Genomic DNA, 24,356 nt, shown 5'->3' on the forward strand with positions numbered 1-24,356 from the left:
GTATCACATTAGCAACTTTCCAAAACTCTGGCACTCTGCCTGACTCTATAGATTTATTAAATATGTTTGACAGTGGGTCACAAAGCTCCTCTTTGCATTCTTTAAGCACCCTGGCAAACACTTCATCCGGCCCTGGGGATTTGTTTGGTTTGAGTTTTACTATTTGTTTAAGAACATCCTCCCTGGTAACTGCTAAACTCGTCAACCTGTCCTCGTCCCCACCCACATAGACTTGTTCGGCTGAAGGCATATTGTTAAGTTCCTCTTTAGTAAATACAGATACAAAATATTTATTAAAAATACTACTCATCTCTTCATCATTATCTGTTATTTGACCTGTCTCAGTTTTTAATGGACCTATCCTTTCCCTAGTCTTAGTACGATATAACTGAAAAAAACCCTTTAGGATTTGTCTTTGCTTGCCCTGCTATGCGAACTTCATAGTTTCTTTTTGCTTTCCTTATCTCTTTGTTAACATTTCTAACCAGTTGTACGAATTCCTGTTCTAAAGTGACCTCCCCATTTTTAATCCTTTTGTACCAAGCTCTCTTTTTACCTATAAGGTTCTTCAAATTCTTTGTTATCCACTTTGGGTCATTAGTATTCGATCTATTCAATTTATATGGTATACTACATTCCTGGGTTTTGGTTAGAATATTTTTAAATAGGTTATATTTTGAATCCACATCGAAAACCCCTTTTACGTCACCTATCAACCCGTCCTCGACTCAAGTCCATTACATCCAGCGGTCGACCCCACAGACGCATTCATAAATTTTAATATGCTGTTCATTCAAAACGGGAATTTTCTCAAGTATAAATTAATATTATAATATATTAGCATATTGTGCATATATAGGCATAGGTTAGGTTAGGTGTTTAGGTTCTGTTGGCGATTATTTGTATTTGTAGTACGTGGTTGAAGCATTTATAGCGTTGTGATTCGAACAAAATTCGTCACTGAAGCACTTGTTCCAGAAGTGTTCGGACGTCATCAGTTGTGAGTCGTGTGTAAACCGTTTTTCATTCATAAACAGGGTGTTTGGCGGATGTATGGAATCACTTTTGAGTCTTTGTTTGGAGGACGGGCTGAAAAAATTCGTCAGCGAAGCACTTGTTCCAGACGTCTTCGGATGTCATCAGTTGTCAGCCCGTCCTCCAAAGACCCAAAAGTGATTCCATCCACCTGCCAAACCCCCTGTTTATGAATGAAAAACGGTTTACACACGACTCACAACTGATGACGTCCGAACATTTCCGGAACAAGTGCTTCAGTGACGAATTTTTTTCGAACCACAACCCTGTAAATGTTTCACCCACGTACTACAAATACAAATAATCGCCAACAGAACCTAAATATCTAATTTAACCTACCCTATGTCTATATATATATATGCACAATATGCTTATATATTATAATATTAATGTATATTTGAGAAAATTCCTGATTTGAATGAACAGCATGTCAAAATTTATGAGTACATCAGTGGGATCGACCGCTGTATGTAATGAACTTGAGTAGAGGACGGGTTGCACTTGTGAGTCATGTGTAAACCGCTTTTTATTCATAAATAGGGGGTTTGGCGGGTGCATGGAATGGACTTTTTTTTTTTTTTTTTTGAAGGACGAGTTGATTGGTGTGTTGGAAGTTTTGGGACGTTCAGAACAGTCAAGTGTGAAGCTGAACCAAGGTGACGTGGGGCAGCACCGGACTGGACCCTTGAGAGCGTTACTGGCAGTTGGAGAAGTAGGTTTGTCGTGAGTTTGTTCTTCGAGGGGTTTTATTTCCTCGTAGACCTGGCCAGGGGGCGGTTGTCTTACTATAACTTGATATAAAAGGCTGTGACTCTGATTGGTCACATTGTCTACGGATGGTCAATTTATTAAATAGCTTCGGAAATAGACTGATGGTATTCAAAGATGAACTTTTATACTAGACAATGTACAAAGTAAGCTATAGGGGGGGAATACTGTTGAGACGTGTTGCTAGAGTGGTTGTTATTACTGACAATTTTAAAATTGAGGCTGTTGAGAATAAAATCTCCCCCCCCTCTTTTTGGCATTTTAATCGCTGTTCAGAATGGGAATAAGTGACCCTTCGCCACCATCCGTGGATAATGGTTATAACTAACTTTAATTCTTTTCTCTTTTTAAACTACTGCTTGATAGTGGGTACAGTTTGCATGAAGGGTTTGTCCTGTCCCCCGATGACTGCACCAGTACAGATGTTGGGAGACGCGTTTATGTAGAGGATAAGAGTTTCAAAAGTTTGTTGCGTTGTGCTGTAGATATAGGCGCGGCGACTAAATCAGGTTGTTAGAGGGAGACTTGCCGCTCTGTAGGGCGGTATGTTGTGTTCATGGCATCAGCTGATCATGGTGTTGGGACGAGGCATTTGTTTAGCTGTTGGTGGCGCCAGGTATAAATGTCACGGGTAAAATGTGACCCAATTTGTTGGTAGACTTGGAGATATTTGGCCAGTGCTTTGATTATTTGATATTTTTCTTGTAACGAGTAGTCGCCTAATATATGCTCGATGGTAAAGGGTATTTTAAGTGAGAAGTACTTGTTTGAAATTTACTCTGGCACTATGATTGAAGCAGTAAGTGTTTCAGGCACCTGACAGTGGATGCATAACTCGATGAAAAGTAATTGGTGATACTTTCAAAACTAAAGTCTTCATGACCTTGCTCACAGCTTCAAAGGTGACGAACTCGTACCTGCCTTGTGGAAACTTTCGTTACGTACAGGTAACTCTCTAATTACTGTGTATATCCATCACTCTTTATTCATCTCTAACTTAATTTTGTTTTTTCAGTTCCCGTTTGCGAATCCAGTGATTAGTAGGAAGTGGTCCGTGGACGTGAAGACCTGTGAACATGATACATCCCAACACAGCTTGGTCGGCTGCGCCTAGTGTGCTCAGCAAGGCATATTTTACTAGTGCTAGACTAAACGCCCTCATATGTAGGGAAGTCCGTACTAGCGGGCGGATAGTGGTGATCACTGGGTGTGACAGTGGTATTGGCTACCAGCTGGCCAAATGTGCCAAGTCGTGGGGATGGACGGTTGTGGCCACTTGCCTGGATCTGGAGGGAGAGGCCGCAGTCACACTCCGTCAAGCTGGGGTCCACACTGTCTATCTTGACTTCACCAAACCCAATATGCTAGATTTTCTCTTGGATAAGCTACGACAACTAAAGGAAGAAAATAAAGGCAAGTGTTTTTTTTTGGGCTTAATGTGTCCAAATTGTTAGTTTTAAGATTTTGCGGAAGTATCTATAGCCAACTTTCTGGAGCCGATTGCTATATAGTTTAAGTTTTCTTGGCTTCCAAAAATGACCTTTAAATCATCACTACTTGGAATTATCGGTTGTGGGGAAAAGGGGGGTGGGAGGAACTGGGCACCAGTGCAATCTTCCGCTTATATTCTATTGCTAGTAATTACGTACTAGGATCGGATCCCATTAGGCAGAATTTGCTGATGTAAACTTGGGATAAAATTAGTTTGAAAGAAAAGTGATTAAACTCAAGGGTAGGAACATTTACAAAAGTGTAATTTAACTTTGACATTGTGAAACGACAAACATTAATGCCCTGGGAACAAGCCTCCCATCAGACACAAGAGGCAAGATTTGGGAAGTAATTTTTAAACCAGTGACTGGTTCTATCGTGGCGGCTGGCTGTCCTAAATGGCTAAGGTCTTCGCAAATTTAGACATGCATTATTTTAAGTTGAGCGTTTATAAATTCAAATCGGCTGCTATAAACTAAAACTTTAAAGATTACACTAGAATGCTTTGGTGGTAGTCATGGCAGACATTACCCCCCACACTGTGACAATCTCCTAATAATGACTGTTCTCCATTCCCACCCAGTGTTGTGGTGTCTCGTCAACAACGCCGCGATGATCACGTACGCTTTCCTGGAGTGGCATACGAGCCCCATGGTGGATGATCAGGTCAAAGTTAACCTAACAGGTCCCATAGAGATCACTAGGGCCCTTCTCCCCACCATCAGGGAAAACAAAGGCAAGTAGTCTTCGGCAATATTTCCGCTAAAATGATTACTAGGCTTACTAGTATGCCTTTATTTTTTAAATCTCTAACCCATCCCACCCTAAACCTCATTCTATCTTGTATTATATACTTTTGCTGTCATTCCTTGACGAGAGGTCCAGGACGGACCGACAGTTCCCGGTCACTTGGTGTTTAGTTTAAGAATCTAATCTTTAAGAGACGTCCTAATTAGCTTTAGAACTATAAATTTGCTAGTTCAAACTACTCGCTAACCTTGGGTTCCATGGAAGTGTTGCGTTCCATATCTTGTTGCCTCTCACCTTCCAGTGCTAGCAAAAACTTGCTACTGTTCTATTTAGTATAGTTGGAGAATAAGGTCTATGGTGTAAATTTTGAAATTGAAACTTCCAGAAATTTTTCTCATGTTTTGTAAAAACATGGTTCCTTGAATGTTGCTGCACATGAAATGTCACACTTCAGCCCATAATATTCTCTACATCCTTTTGATAATATTCCTTAAACTAAATACCCACTACACCCATGTAATTCGCTTTTCTAACTGTATACACTTGTTAATCGAAAGTTTTGACATACTGCAAATCTTATTTAAGCAACTAAATATAAGTTTGTCTTGGTTTATAATTACCTCAAAACGTTCACTGTGGACTTTCTTCTCTGGCTATAATGGCGTGCGATGGCCGAAAACTTCAATGTTGGTTCGGGTTTGGTTAAAATGGATAAAAATCGTCAATTAGGGATTGTTAAAGGTTACTTCTGTAAGATGTTCATAACACTGGCTTCACCTTCTCCACTCACTTTGAGCGTCAGAACCCCTTCAAAGTTATTCACAGTAAAGCAGCATCTTTTTAGTTCTATTAAATGAATAGAGCTTGGGGTAAAATAGGAACTAGGAACTATTGGTATTTGAAAGCCACTTCATTAATGTGGCCTTGATAAAGTGCTAGTCATAAACATTGTTTAATAACTCGTTTATCTCTTAAGCAATCTTGCATCTAATGCAAAGAGCTTTCTTTACTTAAAGCCTAGTGTGGTCAAAGGTAATGATGCGTAAAGCTGTAACTCCTCGCTGACGGTGATTCCTGGTAGACAATGTCTTGACACCACCTTGACACTAAGAATTGCAAACGTGCCATTCAAATCGGTAGAGAGAGGCAAGGGTTAGGTTCTGGATCAGTAATGGTGCGTAAAATTGGCAAAAATTACCTGGAAGTCTGTAAACATGGCACCCTTTCATCTAATGTGGTGTAATGTGCACATTTCCACACGGCAGAACAAAAGTGATGTTCAGATAATCGCTTGTTGTTGTTGTTGTTATAGATTAAGCTACTCGGAAAAAGTTCCAAGTAGCACGGGCTATGGTGAGCCCGTAACTTACCTGGCACAGGAGCGGGGCAAGAAGCATGGGCTATGGTTAGCCTCGTTGACGGGATATGTCTCCCGTGGATAATCGCTTGCTTACCGTCAGTCTTAAACTTCCGTTTGTTGCAGGTGGGGATGGGCTTGATGGCGGTTGCCAGAGTATGATGCTCTTTGAGCCGGCTTGCCCTGTTCTTCTGAAGCCTAATGCTCCTGCTGCTGTAGTCTCAATTTTGCTGGTGTTTTTTTACCTTTTTCTTCCCCCCCCCCACCTCTTTCAGATTGTTCCCTTCCTGCTGTCTTTTTGCCACTCTTGAATGTTCTTTCTGATGTCTTTGTTTTGACCCCGGGTGTTTTGGGGGAGGTTCGCTCTCTCCCATAGAACTGTGGTACCTGACGTAGTTGAGCGAGGGGAGGGGAATTTTATTTCCAAACTCGGCCTTTCGATGCCGAGCCCAATCTCTAGACTGACATTATCAGTGATGATTGCAGGGGTGTGTATATCCACCATGCACCCCTGAGGGGCCTCCTATTCTCGGGTAAGCATTTTCTTAGCCTCTAACTAGGCCTACTCGTGGAGTAGGCGACCAGGTGCCAGTCGGACTATACTGGAAGGTCGGGCTCTGTAGCCCCTGCTTACTTTGTGCCCTGACCATGCTATTTCTGACTACCGACTGACTCTACTCCCCTCCCACTTCTGTGGCGGGGTTGAGCCCCAAGTCAACAGTGGTGACCACCTCGTCACCTGACGTGGCCATCTCTAGTTATCACAACTGCCCCTTTTATCCCTTACCAGGGGTGCTCGGCGCAGTCACCTCCGCACGACCCCTCCAATTTCCTCTTTCTCCAGTCTGTTTGGTCCTGCTACATGGACTTGGTATGTCGATCTTGGTCATGTTGACCCTACTCTTCCTAATTTATTCCTCTAAGCATTGTTTCGGTGGATGCGGTTTGTCACATTTAACCCCCCCCCCCCACCCGTACTGGAACCAGTGTTGGAGCCAATTTCTTAGGAAGCGGCTTACTACTTGGCTTGATTATTCTGCATTGGGGAGACCCCCAGTTCGCATCTCCAAAAATGCCCGGTTGAATACCAGTATTAGCAGAGTTCTTCCACACCTGGTGATAGGGAACTGAAAGACTGTTAAGAGGATATATCCTTCACCCAAAGTCATTCTATCCTCCAGATACCTTCACTCCACCCCCTCGTAGCCGTCGTCAGCCTCCTCGCTTTGTGCAGGTAAAGTTGGAAGGGATCTACTACCATACTTCCTGGTGCCAGATGCTCCATTAAAGAGTACATCCTCCCCCCCCCCCCCCCCCCTCTACTCTGCAGCGGGTGCTGGAGATTAAGACATAACACCTTCAGGTGCATGAATAGTGTCTTTATGCCTCTTGTGTGAAACCTTGGGTCATCCTAAGACGGTGCTAATCTCCCAAGCTCTGCATGAATTGCGGTGACGCCCACCGTGCCACCTCCGCATGTGTGCACTACAAATTTGAGGAAGCCATCCTAAATTTGAAAAGTGATCATTTGTCTTTTTCTGAAGTTTGAAAAGCTGTGTGCTAGTAGCTTTACAAGAATGTAAAGACTTCATTTCTGTTCTTAACCCCCAATGTACCTAGTATATAAGCAAGAAGTTCGCAGTCTTCCCTCTTTCTCTGGCAAGTCTCGTGCTCGTGTTGCGATACACTTCTCAACCCGTCCTCGACTAAAGTCCATTACATCCAACGGTAGACCTCAGACGCATTCATAAATCTGTACATGCTATTCATTCAAAACGAGAATTTTCTTTAATATAAATATATTATACTAGCAGTACCCAGCCACACGTTGCTGTGCCTCGGTAACACATGTGCATTGCCGAGCCGCCGCCAACCTACCCCCTTTTCCCAGTTCTCCCCACCATTTCCCCCTCCCAAGTCCTCTTGTATTCCCCACTCCCGTCTCTTCGTCCTCTCCCACCATTTTCCCACTTTCTCGTCCGATGCATTCCCAAATGATCTGATATTCCCATCAGAAAATTGGGAACATTAAATGATCTGATGTTTCCATCACTGAAATATAAGAAAAATGTATAGGTGCTGGAAAAAAATTAAGTTAAAAAAAGATATGGACAAAAATTATAAACTATATTCACGAAATGAACGGTATGGTAAACACGGCTAGATTCCAATGCAATGTTACACAAAAATTAAATAAAAATGAATATAAATTGATATACAAAAATTACACATTAGTGCAATCATTGAAATGCTATCATAACATAGCGTGTGTTGCAGTTACATGCAACAGATGGTGCTGTTTAAATTTTTTTTACCAGTTAAAGGTGTGGCATCTACATAGATACATAAAAACTTGCGCCTATTCGAATGCAACTTGGTCAAAATTTCAAAGCAATTGGTAAAGAGGTTTCGAAGATTTCCCTCACATGGAGAAACATACGAAAAACTTAAAAAAAAACCCTTCATCGATGTGACATCTATATAGTATGTATATAAGAACCTGCTAGGATGCAAATGGAACTTCGTGAAAATTTCAAAGCAATCGGCGAAGAACTTGATATTAGCGATTTTGAACAAACTAACATTTAAATTTTTATTTGGACTAGCAGTACCCAGCCACGCGTTGCTGTGGCTCGGCAACACATGTGCGTAGTTGAGCCACAACAACCTTCCCTCACCCAGTCTTGTTAAGATCCGCTTCCTGGAACAAAAAGTTCCAGGTAGCATGGGCTATGGCGAGCCCGTAGTTGTGTATATTCCCCCAGTCTTCCCCATCATCCGTCTCCTCGTCCTCCCAACCATTCCCCACTCCACCACCCCTCTTCCTTCCCACCATGCCCCACTCCCGTCCCTTTGTCCTCCCCACCATTCTCCATACCCTCATCCCAACCATCCTGAACTCCCTCGTCCATTCCCACCATTACCCCTGCCCTTGTTCCCTCGTCCGCCTACCATCTCGCTTCCGTCCCCTCATCATCCCTACTCCCTCGTCAGATACCTTCCCAAATTGTCTGATATTCCAATCAGAAAATTGGACAAAGTGAACTGATGTTCCCATCTGAAATATAAGAAACGGCTAAAAAAAATAAAATGAAAATGAAATGTTAAAAAAAAAACTATACTCGTGAAATGAACGGTATGGTAAACACAGCTCAATTCCAACACAATTCACACAAAATAATTAAATGAAAATGAAAATAAATAGATCTATAAAAATTAAATTTATCAATGCAATCAGAAATGCTGAAATGGAATTGTAACATATTTAGTATAGCATTTATGTTGCTCTTACATGCAACAGATGGTGCCGTTTTTCAAGAAAGTTTTAAATGTTAAGTGTTATATCTATACATACACTTACGAAATGAATGGTATGGTAAACGGTTAAATTCAAACACAATGTCACGCATAATAATTCGATAAAAAAAAGTATCTATCTATGAAAATTATCAATACAATTGGAAACATTGAAAAGGAATTCGTGACATGTATAGTATACTGTGCATGTTGCTATGTGCAACAGATGGCGCTGTTTTTCAAACACGCATGTTTTTGTCACAGGGGTGGCATCGATATAGTAGGTATATGAAAAGACGTGCCTATTCGAAAGAAACGTATCAAAATTTCAAAGCAATCGGTGAAGAACTTTGAGATTACAGCATCTGTTGTCCTTACGTCCAACAGATGGCGTTTTTTCAAAGAGCACGTTTTCTTCCTGTCACAGGTGAGGCATGTATATAGTAGGTATATAAAAAGACGCGCCTATTCGAATGCAACGTTGTCAAAATTTGAAAACAATCGGTAAAGAGGTTTCAAAGATTTCCTTCACATGGAAAAAGTTTTTCAGAACTTTTTTTTTTTATCCGTTACAGACGTGACGTCTATATAGAATGTATATAAAAACCTGGCCAGATGCAAATGGGACGTTGTGTGAAAATTTCAAAGCAATCGGTGAACTTTCGGGGATTAGCGATTTTGAACAAACTAACATTTCTATTTACTTATATAGACTAGCAGTACCCGCCACATGTTGCTGTGGCTCTGGTTAAATGGAAAAGATAAAATACACGTTTCTTACATGTTTAATTTCACAATCCTTGTGGAGATACAATATTTTCTCTGGTTCCAGTCTGTGAAGATAGTCTGATTGCCGACTCTAGAACACGAAACGCACAATGGTCCATGTGAGAAGCAATCTGTCTAGATCTAAACCACACAATTCTAAAGATTGGCCCTAAGCTTTGTTGGTGATTGCAAACGCCAATCGAATTGAGAATTACAATCTCTTAAATTGAAATGGCAAATCAGTTGGAATCGTAGGAATGTGAGGAATGAGGACATCTTCACTTTAAAGGTCCTGTCAAGATTGTTGCTTCTACATTGCTGAATAATTTTTTTTACTGAAAGCTGCGTGCCGTTTTGAGCTTTGGCTGGTTGATATTTCGTAACATAATTAGCACGCCAATTTTCAATTGCAGTTCGTGCGGTGGTATTCCTGGCAGATAATGAATTAAAAAATTGGATAATTAATCGCTTCATCTGCTTCCACCAGTGTCGATGGACTTGTATGTGACTGCCTTGCTTTGTATGTTAGACTGAATAATATAAAGTTCTTAGATGATTTGTTCCTGGCCTCAAGAATAGCTCGTTCACTCTGCTAATCGTGATTCTTATAATTGGTTTGAATATTGGGAAAATACTTTTTTCAACCAATTCTTCTTTAAACTTCACTAAATTGAAGTTATGAGGCAATGAAATTCGTCCTGAGGTCAGATCAACCGGCACGTTTCCGTTCCCAATTTTCAGAATTTTGTGAGTATCTCTGCTGATGAGACGTTTTGCAGCTGGACATGCATATTTGTAGTATTTCAGGCAAGCATTTATTTCGTCCGCTAGTGTCGATCTAGGAATTACAGGTAATGTCTGCATGAAATCTCTTGCAAGTAATATTAATGCGTTCCCAAATGGTCTGATGTTTTCACAAAAGTCTTGCAATGATCGATCAAGAGCCTCGAGCGCTTTTTTTTTTTTAGGAGGGGGGGGGGGGGTGTGTGTGGGATGTTTTTGTTTGGGATGTGCATTCATCCCAAACAATAAGTTTACATTTCTGCAATACTTTTCCCATGCTGGATGCTTTGGAGTTTCTCCCAGTTGCACGTTGAAGTTTCAATGAACTACATGTTCAATGGCAATTTCAAAGCCGAAGTAGCAGTTCTTCCACCTGGTAGCAATGGCGCAGCTATTCCCGACGATGCAAGAGCTAAGGTTATGCTATTTTGGGATCGAATTGCTGCCAAAATCGATCTAATTAGAAAGGTTTTACAGTTCCTTTTGACGCATCTAAAAAGATTTCTCCAAACCCGTTATAAACGGTTTGAATTATTTGATCGTAAATGTCTTTTAGCTCAAGCGTTAGCTTAACAATATTTGATTGCACATACATAACAGATCACCCGTGTTGTTTTTGACGTGTTTGATGACGTGTCACACGTCTTTTAGACTTCACCTGGCAGGTTCTTGACCTACACAAGTAACCATTTACCTATCTTTGTCACCTTTTTGCCTTTGCCTCTCCTTCCCTAGATGGCAGTTTGCCAATGCTGACTAGAACCTCTTCGCCTTGTGCGCTACTATTTCGAACCAGATCTGCCTTTCCCCAGATCCCTCCTCTTCTTCCATGAGTTTATTTTTTTATGGTGCCTTCTGTTATTCGCTCTACTTCCTGGGGCGCGATGAAGTGCGTTTCCTGGTGGAATACAGACTGCTCGGGGATGTCTGCTATAAGCATGCAGCCTGGAAGAAACACTGGCGCCGACGGACGCCCGATTATTTTTGTTTTGGAGCGCAAGTGCGGTGGCCTGTACATCTGTACGGCTGTGTGAGGGTTGGAGATCTCTTTAGTTTCCACCATTACGTCTGACTCCTCTGCCCCTGATATGGAAGAAAATCTACAAGATAGCGGGGAAGTTTATTTCGGATTTCTTGCTAGTTTCACCTCCGTGGTGCTATTGTGGCGGAACAGGTGTCTGTCTCGACCGAACTGGGTTCACTTTTATACTGTCGGCTCAAATTCTAATCTTACTGTTTTTCCTTACTCGTAAGCCCCTTCTTGAATCTTGTCCCTTGGATTTTTGCACTCGGCTTCCCTATAGCGATCCCTCTTCGGAACTCCAGTCTTCCCTGTCCCTCTGTGGTTTTGTGGCAGAGGGGCTCGGATGATATTAATAGATTATTTTTGCCATCTGCCTCCATGCCTGTTTGTATTTACCATATGTTTAGAAGTGTCTGGGCATCGTAACCAATCGTTGAGGACTGGCTTGAGGCGGCGGTTCATCCTATTCGAAAACCTGATTCTCCTGGGGTCCCCCTTCCCCTAAAGACTTCCGCCTCGTTCATCTAACGGTTTTCGAACTCTGAGCGTATGATCAATGTTCGTGGTTCCTCGAGTGCTATTGCCTCGCCTTCTCAATTTGGGTTTTGAGTGTTGCAGTACGACTGATGTTCTCGTGAACTTGGAGATCTATAGTCGTAGTGCCTTTGCTGCAAAGACTTCCGTGGTTGCTGTCTTATTTTTTTTATCCTGGAAAAGGCATAAGATGCCACCTGGAGATGGCATATATTGTCCCTACTCGGTTCTCTTCGCCTTCATGGTAATCGCTTCTTCCAAAACTTTTTCTAGTCGTTCCTGTAGTGCAGCTTGGTATCGCTCTACCTCTTTTCGGTAATATGAAGATAGTGTGCCCCAAGGTGGTTCTGAACCTTTTTTTTTTCTCTGGTTGCCCTCAATTTTCTTCACTGCCTTCTGACTTTGTGCTCTTTGATTTTACTCTGCTGTCAAGGTGACTTTCCTCCAATGGTGGCTTCAAATTGCAATTGGTGTCGTCCTGGACCATTAGTCATGGCTTAGTGTTCTCTACTTTTAAGACTTGTGCCTTTTGAGCATTAGACCTTTGAGTCTAATCCTGCTAGTGGTGTAGGCAACTGTTGTATTTCCTGACTGCACCTGTGTCGCCTGCCTCCGTAGACTAGCATCTTCACGGCAGAACTTGTGTAATTTTGTATGCTCTTCGTAAACTGCTTTCTCGCCATAATTCCTTTTTGTAGTACTGTCAGTGCCCTCATGACGCTAGTCCTTTAATTCTGTCCATGTGGTCGTCGAAATACTGGGTTTCTCATCTCCAACAGATTTAAGACAATAGTTTTGCTGGATTCCTAGCCATATTGGCATTTCCTTAAATGAGCAAGCAGATGCTGCTGTGAAGGAGGCTATCCGCACTTGTCCCATTTCCCGCATAGGTGTTCCTTATTTAGACTTTATTGTTGATTCCTCAATCCGTGCCTGTTCACTGATTGTCTTCCCCCGGCCTTCCTCCTACCTCTTTAACCGGTGGTGGGGAAACGGCTGAGTTTATGCGTTGGCCATACACGTTTAACTCTCGGGCACTTAATGGTCCGCTGCCCTGCTCCTTATTGTCCAAACTGCACTGTCAATCTTATAGTCATGCCTATCCTTGCTGAATGCACTTCCAGGATGTGCGTATCTTCCTTCCCGACCACTCCTCGTGGTTACCTGTCCCTCGATAGAATCCTTGGCGAATTGGATACCTTTGGTGTTCCCCTTAGGCACTTTGTTCTTGTATTGGCATCATTAATGATATTTAGCGCTTTTATAATATCCCTCACACTTGCCGGTGCTACAGCCTCCCTGCCTTGGTGCCTTTTGAAAATTACATTCTCATTGAGCACCTGCAACATGTATTGATTTGTAGTTTCTCTTCACTGACAAACCCCACTGCACCATCTATAGCATAATGGTGTCGCTTGAAACATGGGCTCTCGTTGGAAACGAGAAAATGTAGATGTTGAAGCGCAGAGGGGGGGGGGGGGGGAGAATTGGTGCACTGGGCACGTGGGGTCAGTTCCTCTGTGCTGGTGAGCCTACCAGTAACCGTGCTACTCGCCCTCTCGTGTGCAAACTGAGGGACTACTTTTGTAATGCTTAAACAATTTTTTTTTCATGATCGCTCGTAGTTAGCATTCCTCTAGTCGTCACTTAAAAGAAATTTAAAGATCAATTGAAGTCTTGGTGCTTGATATCTCCCCCTCCCCCCCCCCACTCGAGGGAGGGGTGTCAATGCCGTCCACACCTTTTATAAACTACCACACGGTGCGGAGGTAAGCAGAATACTGGAACTCCTGATAAATAGAACAGGGATACAAATTCATGTATGGGACTGACTAAACAATGCCAAAGCAGCCTTCGGAAAATAGATTCAGAAGCCTCGGTACAAACATTCAGATCAGCCTATATAAGGCTCTAGGTCGGCAGCATCTAGAGTATCCCCCAGTACCACTACACACCCTAAAGAAAACTAACACGCAGAAACTGCAAGCGGTGCAAAATAAGGCGCTAAGGAGAGCAGCAAAACAGTCCACCATATGACTAGACAATCCAGCTCCTCTGAGCTCCTGAACATACAGCCACTAAACATCAGACTGCAGCACCAAGCTATCAGGGTGTGGAACACCATCGAAATGTTAGGACCCAATGTTAGAAAGATTACTCAAAGATGAGACGCCCCACTCCCATAGCTGGTGGCCCAAGAGCCTCGATTTACTTGATGCAAACCCAGCCCCACAGTACTTAATTCCCAGATGAAACGCTGAGCAGAAATCCTTCCCCCAATAATTGGGAAAAATTGAGTGTATTTGTGTGTGCGCGCATATGTATACGGGTATATGTATAGGTGTATGTGTGAGTAACTATAAATAATAAGAGCCTTAAACAAAACATGTGGCAGCATCGTAGTGCGTATATATATGAATGCTACAGTATTCATCCATAGACATCCATATATGGTGAAACACATGTGAAGAACCTCTCGCACTCACTGCTCCCTGACAAGAGCCAGCTTAGCTGCCAACACCCACACATTGTGTCAGCAAGCCGAACAGCCCGCCTGCTTTCACACCTCACTGTATTTCCCCACTTCTATACTTCCCTTCACCTATGCCTCTCCTTCCTCTTTACTTCCCCCCCCCCCCCAAAAAAAAAAAAAAAAAAAAATCCCACGCCGTCTTCTCCAAACGGTAGAAAATACTGGCTGACTTACTATAATACTGACATAATAGGCTCGTACAGCTGGATCTTTATCAATAATCTTGAACCTTTATTGAATAGCAGCACTCGGGGTCTTTACTAAAGATGTTTATATATAAATGCACGACTCGACTTCATAGCACAGCACCCTCCTAGATGTATATTATATTCACACTTGGCTTACGAGCGCTAGTGACGGACAGGCATCCTCGTAAAATAATGGCACCATAAATTTAATAGTCTAGACAGACGAGTTAGTGCCTGGAAGGAATTGTTCTCATCCTGTGATCCCAGTGGGGCAGCCATTGCTGGATTTGGGTTGGGAGCAGAGCCAAAAATGGCATACATTTTGGTTGATGACCATTGGCTTCTTACAAATTTCTAACCTTGAAACGTCATTGTTTGTGGCAGGTCGGGTGGTTATGGTGTCTTCCCCAGCAGGCCAGATAGCTGAACGTTACGTAGCGATTTACTGTGCCACAAAGTGGGGCATAGAAGGCTTCACCCAGAGTCTACGCTTGGAGTTGGATTCCTCGGGAACCTCTGTTGTTCTCGTTAGACCATGTGAGTAATCCTACAGCCCCTATTTTCTAACTTTCCTCGATGATCGATGTTATATACCATTCCCTCAGATTTTTGCCAGTTCGGCAAACTAGTCTTCAAAACCTGGGGCCATTTTTTTTTAAATTTAAGGACCTTTGTTCTAGGGTTCAGAGAAGTGGCACCTTATCTTGTGACCTTTTAAGTATTCTGATTCTGGAGGGCCGCAAATGCCTGCAGTACTATGATAAATTAGAATGTTTCAATAAAATTTTAATTTTATTAAAGTTAGGGTTTACGAAACGTGGCGAGATTGAAAAATATACCTCTGAAAGATTTTATATTTAAAGGGCATTTGACACTTAAACTGTAGCTATAACTGTTTAATGGTAACCATTTATGGTTAAATGTCTTAACACGGCTCAATGACGCCTACGTATAAATGCTATCAAAGTGGCGGTGGTTCAACGCATATCTAACGTGGCTGACGAAAATTCGGTTTCGAACGTTGCTCTTGGCTAGAGCACACTATAGTTCCTACTTTATTGTTCGCATATCCTTGCATGTTACTTTTGAACAATTACTAATTGTCTCTCTACTGTCAGGTAACCTCGTTAACCAGACAGGACTATTGAACAGGAATGCTGCACAGATAAACATGATGATTGAAGGGGCGAGTGAGGAGACTAGGAAAGTCTATGGGGCTGGAATGAGGAAGACACAACTGGCGTTCGAGGCAGCCTTTGACAATGTTGCCAAAATACAAGACCTTAATGACCCGTTCCTCATAAAATGTTTCAGGTATTATTTTGCCTACACGACAACTTTTACTTTATTGAAGTTGTATATTATGTGACTGACGAACAATTGGTTCGATTTTTCTTGACGAAATTAACGTAATGTACATATATAATTTAAAGTGAATTATAACATGGTATCTGGCTATGCCTGGGTCTCTTCCCCTTTAACTCCATTTCCTCCTTTCTCCCTAATATCTGGTGTTCTCCCTCCTTCCTCCAGCCAATCTTTTTCAGTTTCGAAGCACAAACTAATTCTATAGTAAACGCACCGTATTTCAGACTATAAAAATCGAGAATTGTTTGTGGCATTGGGGGGCAGACTCTTCCTCTTCCACAGTGGAGGAAGAGGAGGAAGGTTCCCTTGACTGGCCTGAAAAATGACACTTTCAGTCTAAAAGGCTTGTTGTAAAGGGAAGGGGCGGGGAGGGGGGGCAGTGCTTATATAGTAAATGAAGTGTACATTAACCAGGCTGTTGACAATGTCCTTCAATGTAGTCGGTTTCCTACAGTTTTAAAAATGGGTTATTTTCATTGGCTATTGCACTTAATCCTAAAATGAGTCTAGGCAGTCCCCGTGTTGTAGTGTAACACTCGCCTGGCGTTTCACGAATGCTGTCCTGGGTTCGAATCCTGGTTGGGGAGGATTTACTTTGATTGCTCCTACCAGCCGATTTGGTGCCGTTCTTGAATGCTGTTATCTTCTGGTTTGACACTGGGTGGCGTAAGACCCTCTGTGTTGTCCACGATGCAAGCTGGCTGTATCGGGCTCTCTCTCCCTCATAATAGTTGCTCCATGGTGGGTGTAGAGGCATAATTGGTGATGAAATTATATTGATGTTAGTTCTATGCAGACTTCTGAACACGATTCAACTTCAGACTCGTTGGGTGGGCCACCAGGCACCCGAGTCGGACTGTGATGGAACGCCAGGCTCTGTAACCCCTGCTACATTGGGCTCAAAGCTGCTTTTGATTCTCCCAACCACCTCTGCTCCCATCCCACCTCTGTGGCAGCGTTGAGTCAAAGCCTCCAGTGGTGCCGACCACAAACTGGCGAGCTCCCTCTCATTGTAACAACTGCACCTTTTACCCCCCCCCCGTCTTACTGGGGGTGGGGGTGCTCAGCGTCGTCACCTTTCATATTCGAACACGCATGATTCTTACCCAATCTTCTACTTTCCAGCATTTGTTTGATTCTGCTAAATGGACAAGGCATTTTGATCTGTTATTTTGGTCTTGTGCACTGATTTATTCATCTATAAATGCCTAGTTGATTCGATGGATACCTGTCCCTTTTCACCCCACCCGTACTGGTACACATCTTGCTGACACTTCTCGGGAAGTGGCCGACCACTTGGCTTCATTGTCCTGCATTGGAGACGGTCCCCTGTTCGGAACTCAAATGTCCGGTTAAATGCCAGTATTGGCAGTTATTCTCCCTCACCATGTTGTGACTGATGGGGCACTGAAAGACTGCTTCAAAGATATTAATATAACTTTGAGGCACAAAGGCCATCTTATCCTTAGACTGATGCACCCACTCGTCCTTCTCGTGGTCGTCGTCGCCAACCTCTTCGTATAATGAAAATCCCTTTTGATAAGTCTCTACCTGAATTCTTGCCGGGTGCCAGATGCTCAGCTCTGCAGTAGGTGCTGGAGATTTGGCCATGGTCCCTTAAAAAGCACAAGGAGGCATGTCTAGGCCCCTTGTGTAGTCTTTGGGGTCATTCAAATAGTTCCTCCATCCCCCCCCCATCCGTTCACGTGATAATTACGGAGACTCCCACCTTGCTTACTCCCCCCTCAAATGTGTGTACTACACATGAGGATGATCATAAATTTGAAACAAAACGATTATTTTTTTCCCTAGGCGATATGTTCACCATCTTCCCTCATTTCCTTCCTTCCCGGTCTCTTATGCCCCTCCTTCCCCTTTAGACTCGATCCTTCTTGCTCCTTCCCGGTCTCTTATGCCCCTCCTTCCCCTTTAGACTCGATCCTTCTTGCTCCTTCCCACTCCCCCCCACCCCCTCTACAACACCTGTCCGTCTAGGGTGTGTTTCACTTTACTCCCAGCTGTCTGTGTTGACCGCTTCTGCGACTGTAGAGCATGTCGGAACATTACTAGTGGTGTACGGGGTCGCCGCCTCCAATCTTTGGAGAGAAAGAACGGGAGCAGTTACAGAAACCTAAACCTGGCTTCTATCATGTCTCCCCGGCAGGTAAGAAAGCTAATTGCATCCCTCGCCTTCCGTGTCAGACTAGATCCCTGTATCTCTCGTGAATGGCGGAGTCTCTTGACACAACGTCTAAGTCCATTAACCCTAGATTCTGATGCTACCCTTTATAAAGTGCGCTCCCATGGTTTTCCCTCCCCCCCCCCCCCCTCTGATTCCCTTTACCGCCCTTCTCTGCTGCCTCCTCCCCCTCCAGACTCTGCCTCTGGTCCATCCTACTGCCCCCATGACTAGATCGTCTGGCCCAGATTTACCTATAACCTGATGTCACTGACCTTGATATATCTAGTATCTTGGATTCCGCTTTGCCTTTGCTCTAGACGACAAAGTGGTTTGCATTCTTAAATATTTCTAGGTTCTATGCTAACCTCCATGACCAGCTTCTGATCACTAAATTTACACTGTCAGTCTCGGAAGATACATGGCACTCGTCCTGGTCGCTTCCGTGATTTTCATCCCTCGTTCTTCTCCCTTTCGGTTTTGCTCGAGCCCCAAAATCTACTGCTTTCTTGATCTGTAATGATATTCAGCTTGTTCCACTTTTCCAGTTAATTCTTTTCTACTACTGTCGGTATTGGTTTCCGTATCATTTTACTCTCCTCGCTTCCTGATCTTGAATGACTGTTGAACTCCTTGCCGGAACCTGTACTCCCTTTGGGTAATTTTTAACTGTAGACATATTCTCTGGGGGGCGATGCTCTGACAAATGCCCGAGGGTGCTGCCTTGAACAGTTTGTCCCGTTTCTTCTGAATTCTGGAGAGTTCACTGTTGCAATTGCACCCTTTCCACTATCTCTCTCGGTTTTCTTCATTTAGATTTCACGTGGCAGATTCTTGACCTCCTTTTTTCTTTTTTTTTTTTTTGAGATGTATAAAAGTTGTTACATTCTTGTACAGCCACTAGTACGCGTAGCGTTTCGGGCAAGTCCTTAATCCTATGGTCCCTGGAATACGATCCCCTGCCGCGAAAAATCGCGTACCTGCACAAGACTAAGTGAGCATTTCCCATCCTTGTCACTTTTGTACTTTCTCCTTGCCTAGGGGCAGTTTGCCAAGGTTAACTGGAATCTATACACCCTCTCTCGCTATGCTTTGACCTGTGATCATCTTCTCCCTCGAAGTCCCCTTTTTCATGACGCCATATATTAGTCACTGCTCTCCACTGTTTCTCACTCTACTCCTCAGTGCACGTGAAAGTGCATTCCCTGGTGGAATTCAGACTATGCTCGGGCTGTCCACTGTAAGTGTGCAGTCTGGCAGAAACGCCGGGAGTGTACGATACCACCTGGAAGTACCATATTCTATCGGCTCCATTCATTTGGCCTTTGTGTTAATCTTTCTACAAAACCCTCTAGTCTTTCTTTTTATAGAAGTTTTATACCCCACTGCCTTTTTTCAGCAATACAAAGGTGTACCCCAAAGTTGTTCTGAGCACTATTTTCCTGGTTGCCCTCAATGGTTTTTTCCTCCCCTCCCTCTGCCATTTTCTCGGGTTTCTATATTGACTCTCTTGCCCTCTGCTGTCGGTGATGAATCTTTTCCCATGACTCGTCCAACTTGAGATTGATGCCATGTCGTCGTGAGCCACCAATCATTGCTTTGTTCTCATTAACAAATACTTGTGCTATGACTTTCTCGGAAGCAGGTCTTTCTTCGTCCCTCTTCATCGCTCTATGGTAAACCTATTTATAAGAGATTCTGCTATACCTTTGCGGTTGATATTTGCCACACTTGTCTTGGTCCCCCCTCCCCCCAAATCTCTTAGAAGTTGAATACTCTGAGGCCCTTAACTTAGTCTTGTTCCATACTTCCTGGGGAGCTGATAGGCGCCTGCTCATCTTTACATTCCTCTCGTGTGATAGCTAAATTCTACTCTGCCTGTCCTGCTTACTCGTTTGTCTCTCGCACTGTCTTGATGCTCTGCACCATACGGGGTTACGCCTCGGCTCTGTGCCTTTCGTTCGACTCTATTCTAAGCCTGTACATAATAACCAGCGTTCGGTCTCTAGGATCGTCGTGAGTTACCATTTTCCAAACTGTTGTACTGTCCCTACAACCCCTTTCTAGCTTGTCCTACTGAGATCGTAAGCTTCCTGTGAGCCCCTGTTCTTTAACCACTTCTTCTGTACCTGCAAGATTCTTAATGTTGCCAACAGTCATTCATCCTTGCCACCATGGAGTCCCACTTCCAAAATTTTGCAAATCTATTACTTGCATGGCAAATGCTTCAGTTCCTTGCCCTCTTTTCCTTGCCCTCTTTTCCTTGCCCTCTTTTCCTTGCCCTCTTTTCCTTGCCCTCTTTTCCTTGCCCTCTTTTCCTTGCCCTCTTTTCCTTGCCCTCTTTTCCTTGCCCTCTTTTCCTTGCCCTCTTTTCCTTGCCCTCTTTTCCTTGCCCTCTTTTCCTTGCCCTCTTTTCCTTGCCCTCTTTTCCTTGCCCTCTTTTCCTTGCCCTCTTTTCCTTGCCCTCTTTTCCTTGCCCTCTTTTCCTTGCCCTCTTTTCCTTACTCGCTCCGTTGCCGCTTTCACAGATGTGGCGAGTCTGCGATGGTGTAGGCTACCAAGTTTTATTTCCTGACTACACCTTTGTGGCGTTGAACCTGGAGACGAGAATCTTCTCGGCAGGACTATGCAATTGTAGTATGCTCTTCATTGGCTGCATTTTCGCTGTCAACATTCCTTTGTCGTTGTAGTACTCTCTCGCATTACCCTCATGGCTTTAGTCAGACTACCCCAAGCTGTACTGTACAAGTTAAACATTGGCACTTTCTAGTCTACATCAGATTTAAGGCATAGTTTTGCTGGTTCCCAGCAATGTTGGCATCCTTAAATGAGCGTGCGGACGCTGGCGATAAGGTTATTCCACACTTGTCCTATTTCCGGTAAAAGCGTTCCATATTCAGACTTCTACCTGGTTATTCATTACTCAATCTGTGGCCATTGGCAGGGTCGTTGGTCTTTGTATTGATAACAAACTGAGAGCTCTTAAGGGTAGCGTGTCCCCCATGGCCTTCCTACCACCGTAACAGGTGGCAGGGAAACTACTCTGGCAAGGTTACGTACTGGCCATACCCCTTTAACTCGCAGGCACTTAATGGAGCATAGCCCTGCTCCTTATTGTCCAAACTGCATTGTCCCTTTTACGGTCGTGCATATCGGTGGAAAGTCCCGACTTAAAGGACGTGCGTGTTTTGCTTCCCAACTATCAGTCGCAGTCAGTTGTCCCTAGATAGAATCCTTGGTGAATCGGATGATTTTGATATTGCTTGCCTTCTGCGTTTTTGTTCTCGTGGCATTTTTGGCGATATTTAAAGCCTTTTGAATATCCCACATTTGATGGTGCTAGTGTCTCTGGCTTGGTGCATTCTTTAGATAATTTCTTTAAAATATTAATACCAGAGAAGTCTTCTCGTTATCACGATGAATACTTAGTATATACCACCCATTTTATTGAACATTAAAATTTATATATACAAATCAAAGAGTTTCAGATTGGGATATCTGAAAGATGCCTACTGCTGCACAAAGTTCCTGTTAAAATGAGATGTAGGACGAATACAAACTATAATAAGACGTGCATTAAATCTTGGTGCTAAATGCATTATACATAACCTTACTGAAAACCACAAGAGCCATAAACACTGATTTGCCACATATATAGGACTAACACACACAACTTGCACAAGACTAAAAATGCAGACCCGCTTCTGTTCCAGGAAAGTCCAATACAGGCTCGCCGTGGCCTGTGCTACTTGGAAACTTTATTTAGGGTAGTTGAATCTAAAACATGCGTGTGGGCCCAATCGGAGAACCCGTTGCCTCTGATCAGGGCAGTGGTAACTGCTGGAATCGGGGAGGAGATGGAGAGAGGGAGAGATATGGAGAGAGAGAGAGATGGAGAGAGAGATGGAGAGAGAGAGAGAGATGGAGAGAGAGAGAGATGGAGAGAGGGGGAGAGAGAGGGGGAGAGAGATGGAGAGAGGGGGAGAGAGAGATGGAGGGAGAGAGATGGAGGGAGAGAGAGAGAGATGGAGAGAGAGATGGAGAGAGAGAGAGAGATATGGAGAGAGAGAGAGATATGGAGAGATGGAGAGAGAGATGGAGAGAGAGATGGAGGGAGAGAGATGGAGAGATGGAGAGAGATGGAGAGAGATGGAGAGAGATGGAGAGAGATGGAGAGAGAGAGAGAGGGGGAGAGAGAGAGAGAGGGGGAGAGAGAGAGAGAGGGGGAGAGAGAGAGAGAGGGGGAGAGAGAGAGATAGATGGAGAGAGGGAGAGATGGAGAGATATGGAGAGAGAGATGGAGAGAGAGATGGAGGGAGAGAGATGGAGGGGGAGAGATAGATGGAGATGGAGAGAGAGAGAGAGAGAGAGAGAGAGATGGGGGGAGAGAGAGAGAGAGAGATGGAGGGAGAGATGGAGGGAGAGAGAGAGAGATATGGAGAGAGAGAGAGATATGGAGAGAGAGAGAGATATGGAGAGAGAGAGAGATATGGAGAGAGAGATGGAGAGAGAGATGGAGGGAGAGAGATGGAGGGGGAGAGATAGATGGAGATGGAGAGAGAGAGAGAGATGGAGAGAGAGAGAGAGAGATGGAGAGAGAGAGAGAGATGGAGAGAGAGAGAGATGGAGGGAGAGAGAGAGAGATATGGAGAGAGAGAGAGATATGGAGAGAGAGAGAGATATGGAGAGAGAGAGAGATATGGAGAGAGAGAGAGATATGGAGAGAGAGAGAGATATGGAGAGAGAGAGAGAGATATGGAGAGAGAGAGAGATGGAGGGAGAGGGGGAGAGGGGGAGAGGGAGAGAGATGGAGGGAGGGAGAGATGGAGGGAGGGAGAGAGAGAGTGTGGAGAGAGAGAGAGATGGAGGGAGAGAGGGAGAGATATGGAGATGGAGAGAGAGAGAGAGATATGGAGATGGAGAGAGAGAGAGAGAGATGGAGGGAGAGAGAGAGAGATGGAGGGAGAGAGAGAGAGAGAGATGGAGAGATGGAGGGAGAGAGAGATGGTTAGGAGAAAGGTGACAGATCATGCACATTACACTACATCTAGTATTTTTTTGTTTGCTTTCTAGTTTGTCCCCTACATAAAGAATTGCACATTTATAACCTAAATTTTATTAATGACTTATCCTCGCCAGGAGAGCCATGATGAGCAAGAAGCCGGCTGCTTGCTACACTGCTGCGCCCCTGGTGGTACGCTCGTCTCTGGGGCTCCTCCAGATGCTCCCTTCTGCCTGTCTCCACGTTCTTCTCAAGCGGGGCGTCAACATTAAAATTTTAAGTCTTGCTAGAAAATACTAGTATGTAAATGGCATGCTAAAGTGGTTCACAATTTTTTGGGAGGATGGGGGGGGGGGGAATATTCCAGGCTATGGAGGCAGCCTTTTGGTACTAGTGTTTAAAGGATGTTTGAGATTAACTGAAGATGTTATGGTCACGTGACTACTAGGTTTAACTCCCCCTCCCCCAGTCCTACCTCTAGCACAAGGTGGATGTCGTTCACAAAATATTGACTAACAAAGTATACATTATTTGATCCTGCATTATATTTTACTTAGGAAAAGTACATGCGTAGATGCAGAGTTACAACAGTGAGATTTATGGAGCTAATACATAATACACAGCCACTAATAAGTGTTTCGGGCAAGGTGTGGAGGAAAAACTGACTAAAACTTGATTTATACTTTACTCCCAATTAATATTGTTGAAAAAAGGAATAAAAAAAGAGGGGAGATGTAAAAAAAAAATCGGCAACTGTACAAGTTGGGCAACAAACGGCATTGTTTAGAACAGAAAGACATGGGTTGACATTTATGGGGTAAGGTAGGTTACATGGCGCTAATTAGGTAGTACTTGGTTCTTCTCTTCCCCTCCCCATCTAGCCCGTTGGCACTGAGGGGGCTTGGTAGACGGTTGCCGGAGTGTGATGCTCCGTGGGACAGTCCTCTGTCCTTTTGGGGCCTTGCACTCCTGCTGCCGTCTTCTCTAATTGTGCTGGATCGCTTTTCCTTTTTCCTCGTTTCGTTTTTCTCCCCCCTCTTCTCTGATCTGCTTGTCGTTTCCTGCCGAGCTTTTGCTTGTTTTGGTTATTCCTTTGGACTTCTTCTATTTTGACACCCGGGTGCTTGGGGAGGCATACTCTTGCACCCGTAGAACTGTTGTACCCGACGTCGAGAGCGAAGGGAACCTTTTATTGTCAATCCCCCTTTTCGTCGCTGAACCCGCTCTCGACGAACTGACGGTTCTTAAGGTGGCACTTGTGGGGCGTATGAGGAACACA

At 43.8% G+C, this 24,356-nt stretch overlaps 1 protein-coding gene across 1 annotated transcript; it reads left to right on the forward strand.

The window, feature by feature from the left end:
- Positions 1-1,682: 1,682 nt before the first annotated feature.
- Positions 1,683-24,155, forward strand: LOC123767846 (D-beta-hydroxybutyrate dehydrogenase, mitochondrial). Its single transcript, XM_045757892.2, has 6 exons — positions 1,683-1,747; positions 2,819-3,216; positions 3,878-4,030; positions 14,913-15,065; positions 15,647-15,842; positions 23,215-24,155. The coding sequence occupies exons 2-6, from the start codon at positions 2,880-2,882 to the stop codon at positions 23,375-23,377; spliced, it is 1,002 nt and encodes a 333-aa protein (XP_045613848.2). The 5' UTR covers positions 1,683-1,747; positions 2,819-2,879; the 3' UTR covers positions 23,378-24,155.
- Positions 24,156-24,356: the final 201 nt, after the last annotated feature.

This window comes from Procambarus clarkii, chromosome 36, assembly GCF_040958095.1.
Source record: "Procambarus clarkii isolate CNS0578487 chromosome 36, FALCON_Pclarkii_2.0, whole genome shotgun sequence".
Lineage (NCBI taxonomy): Eukaryota > Metazoa > Arthropoda > Malacostraca > Decapoda > Cambaridae > Procambarus > Procambarus clarkii.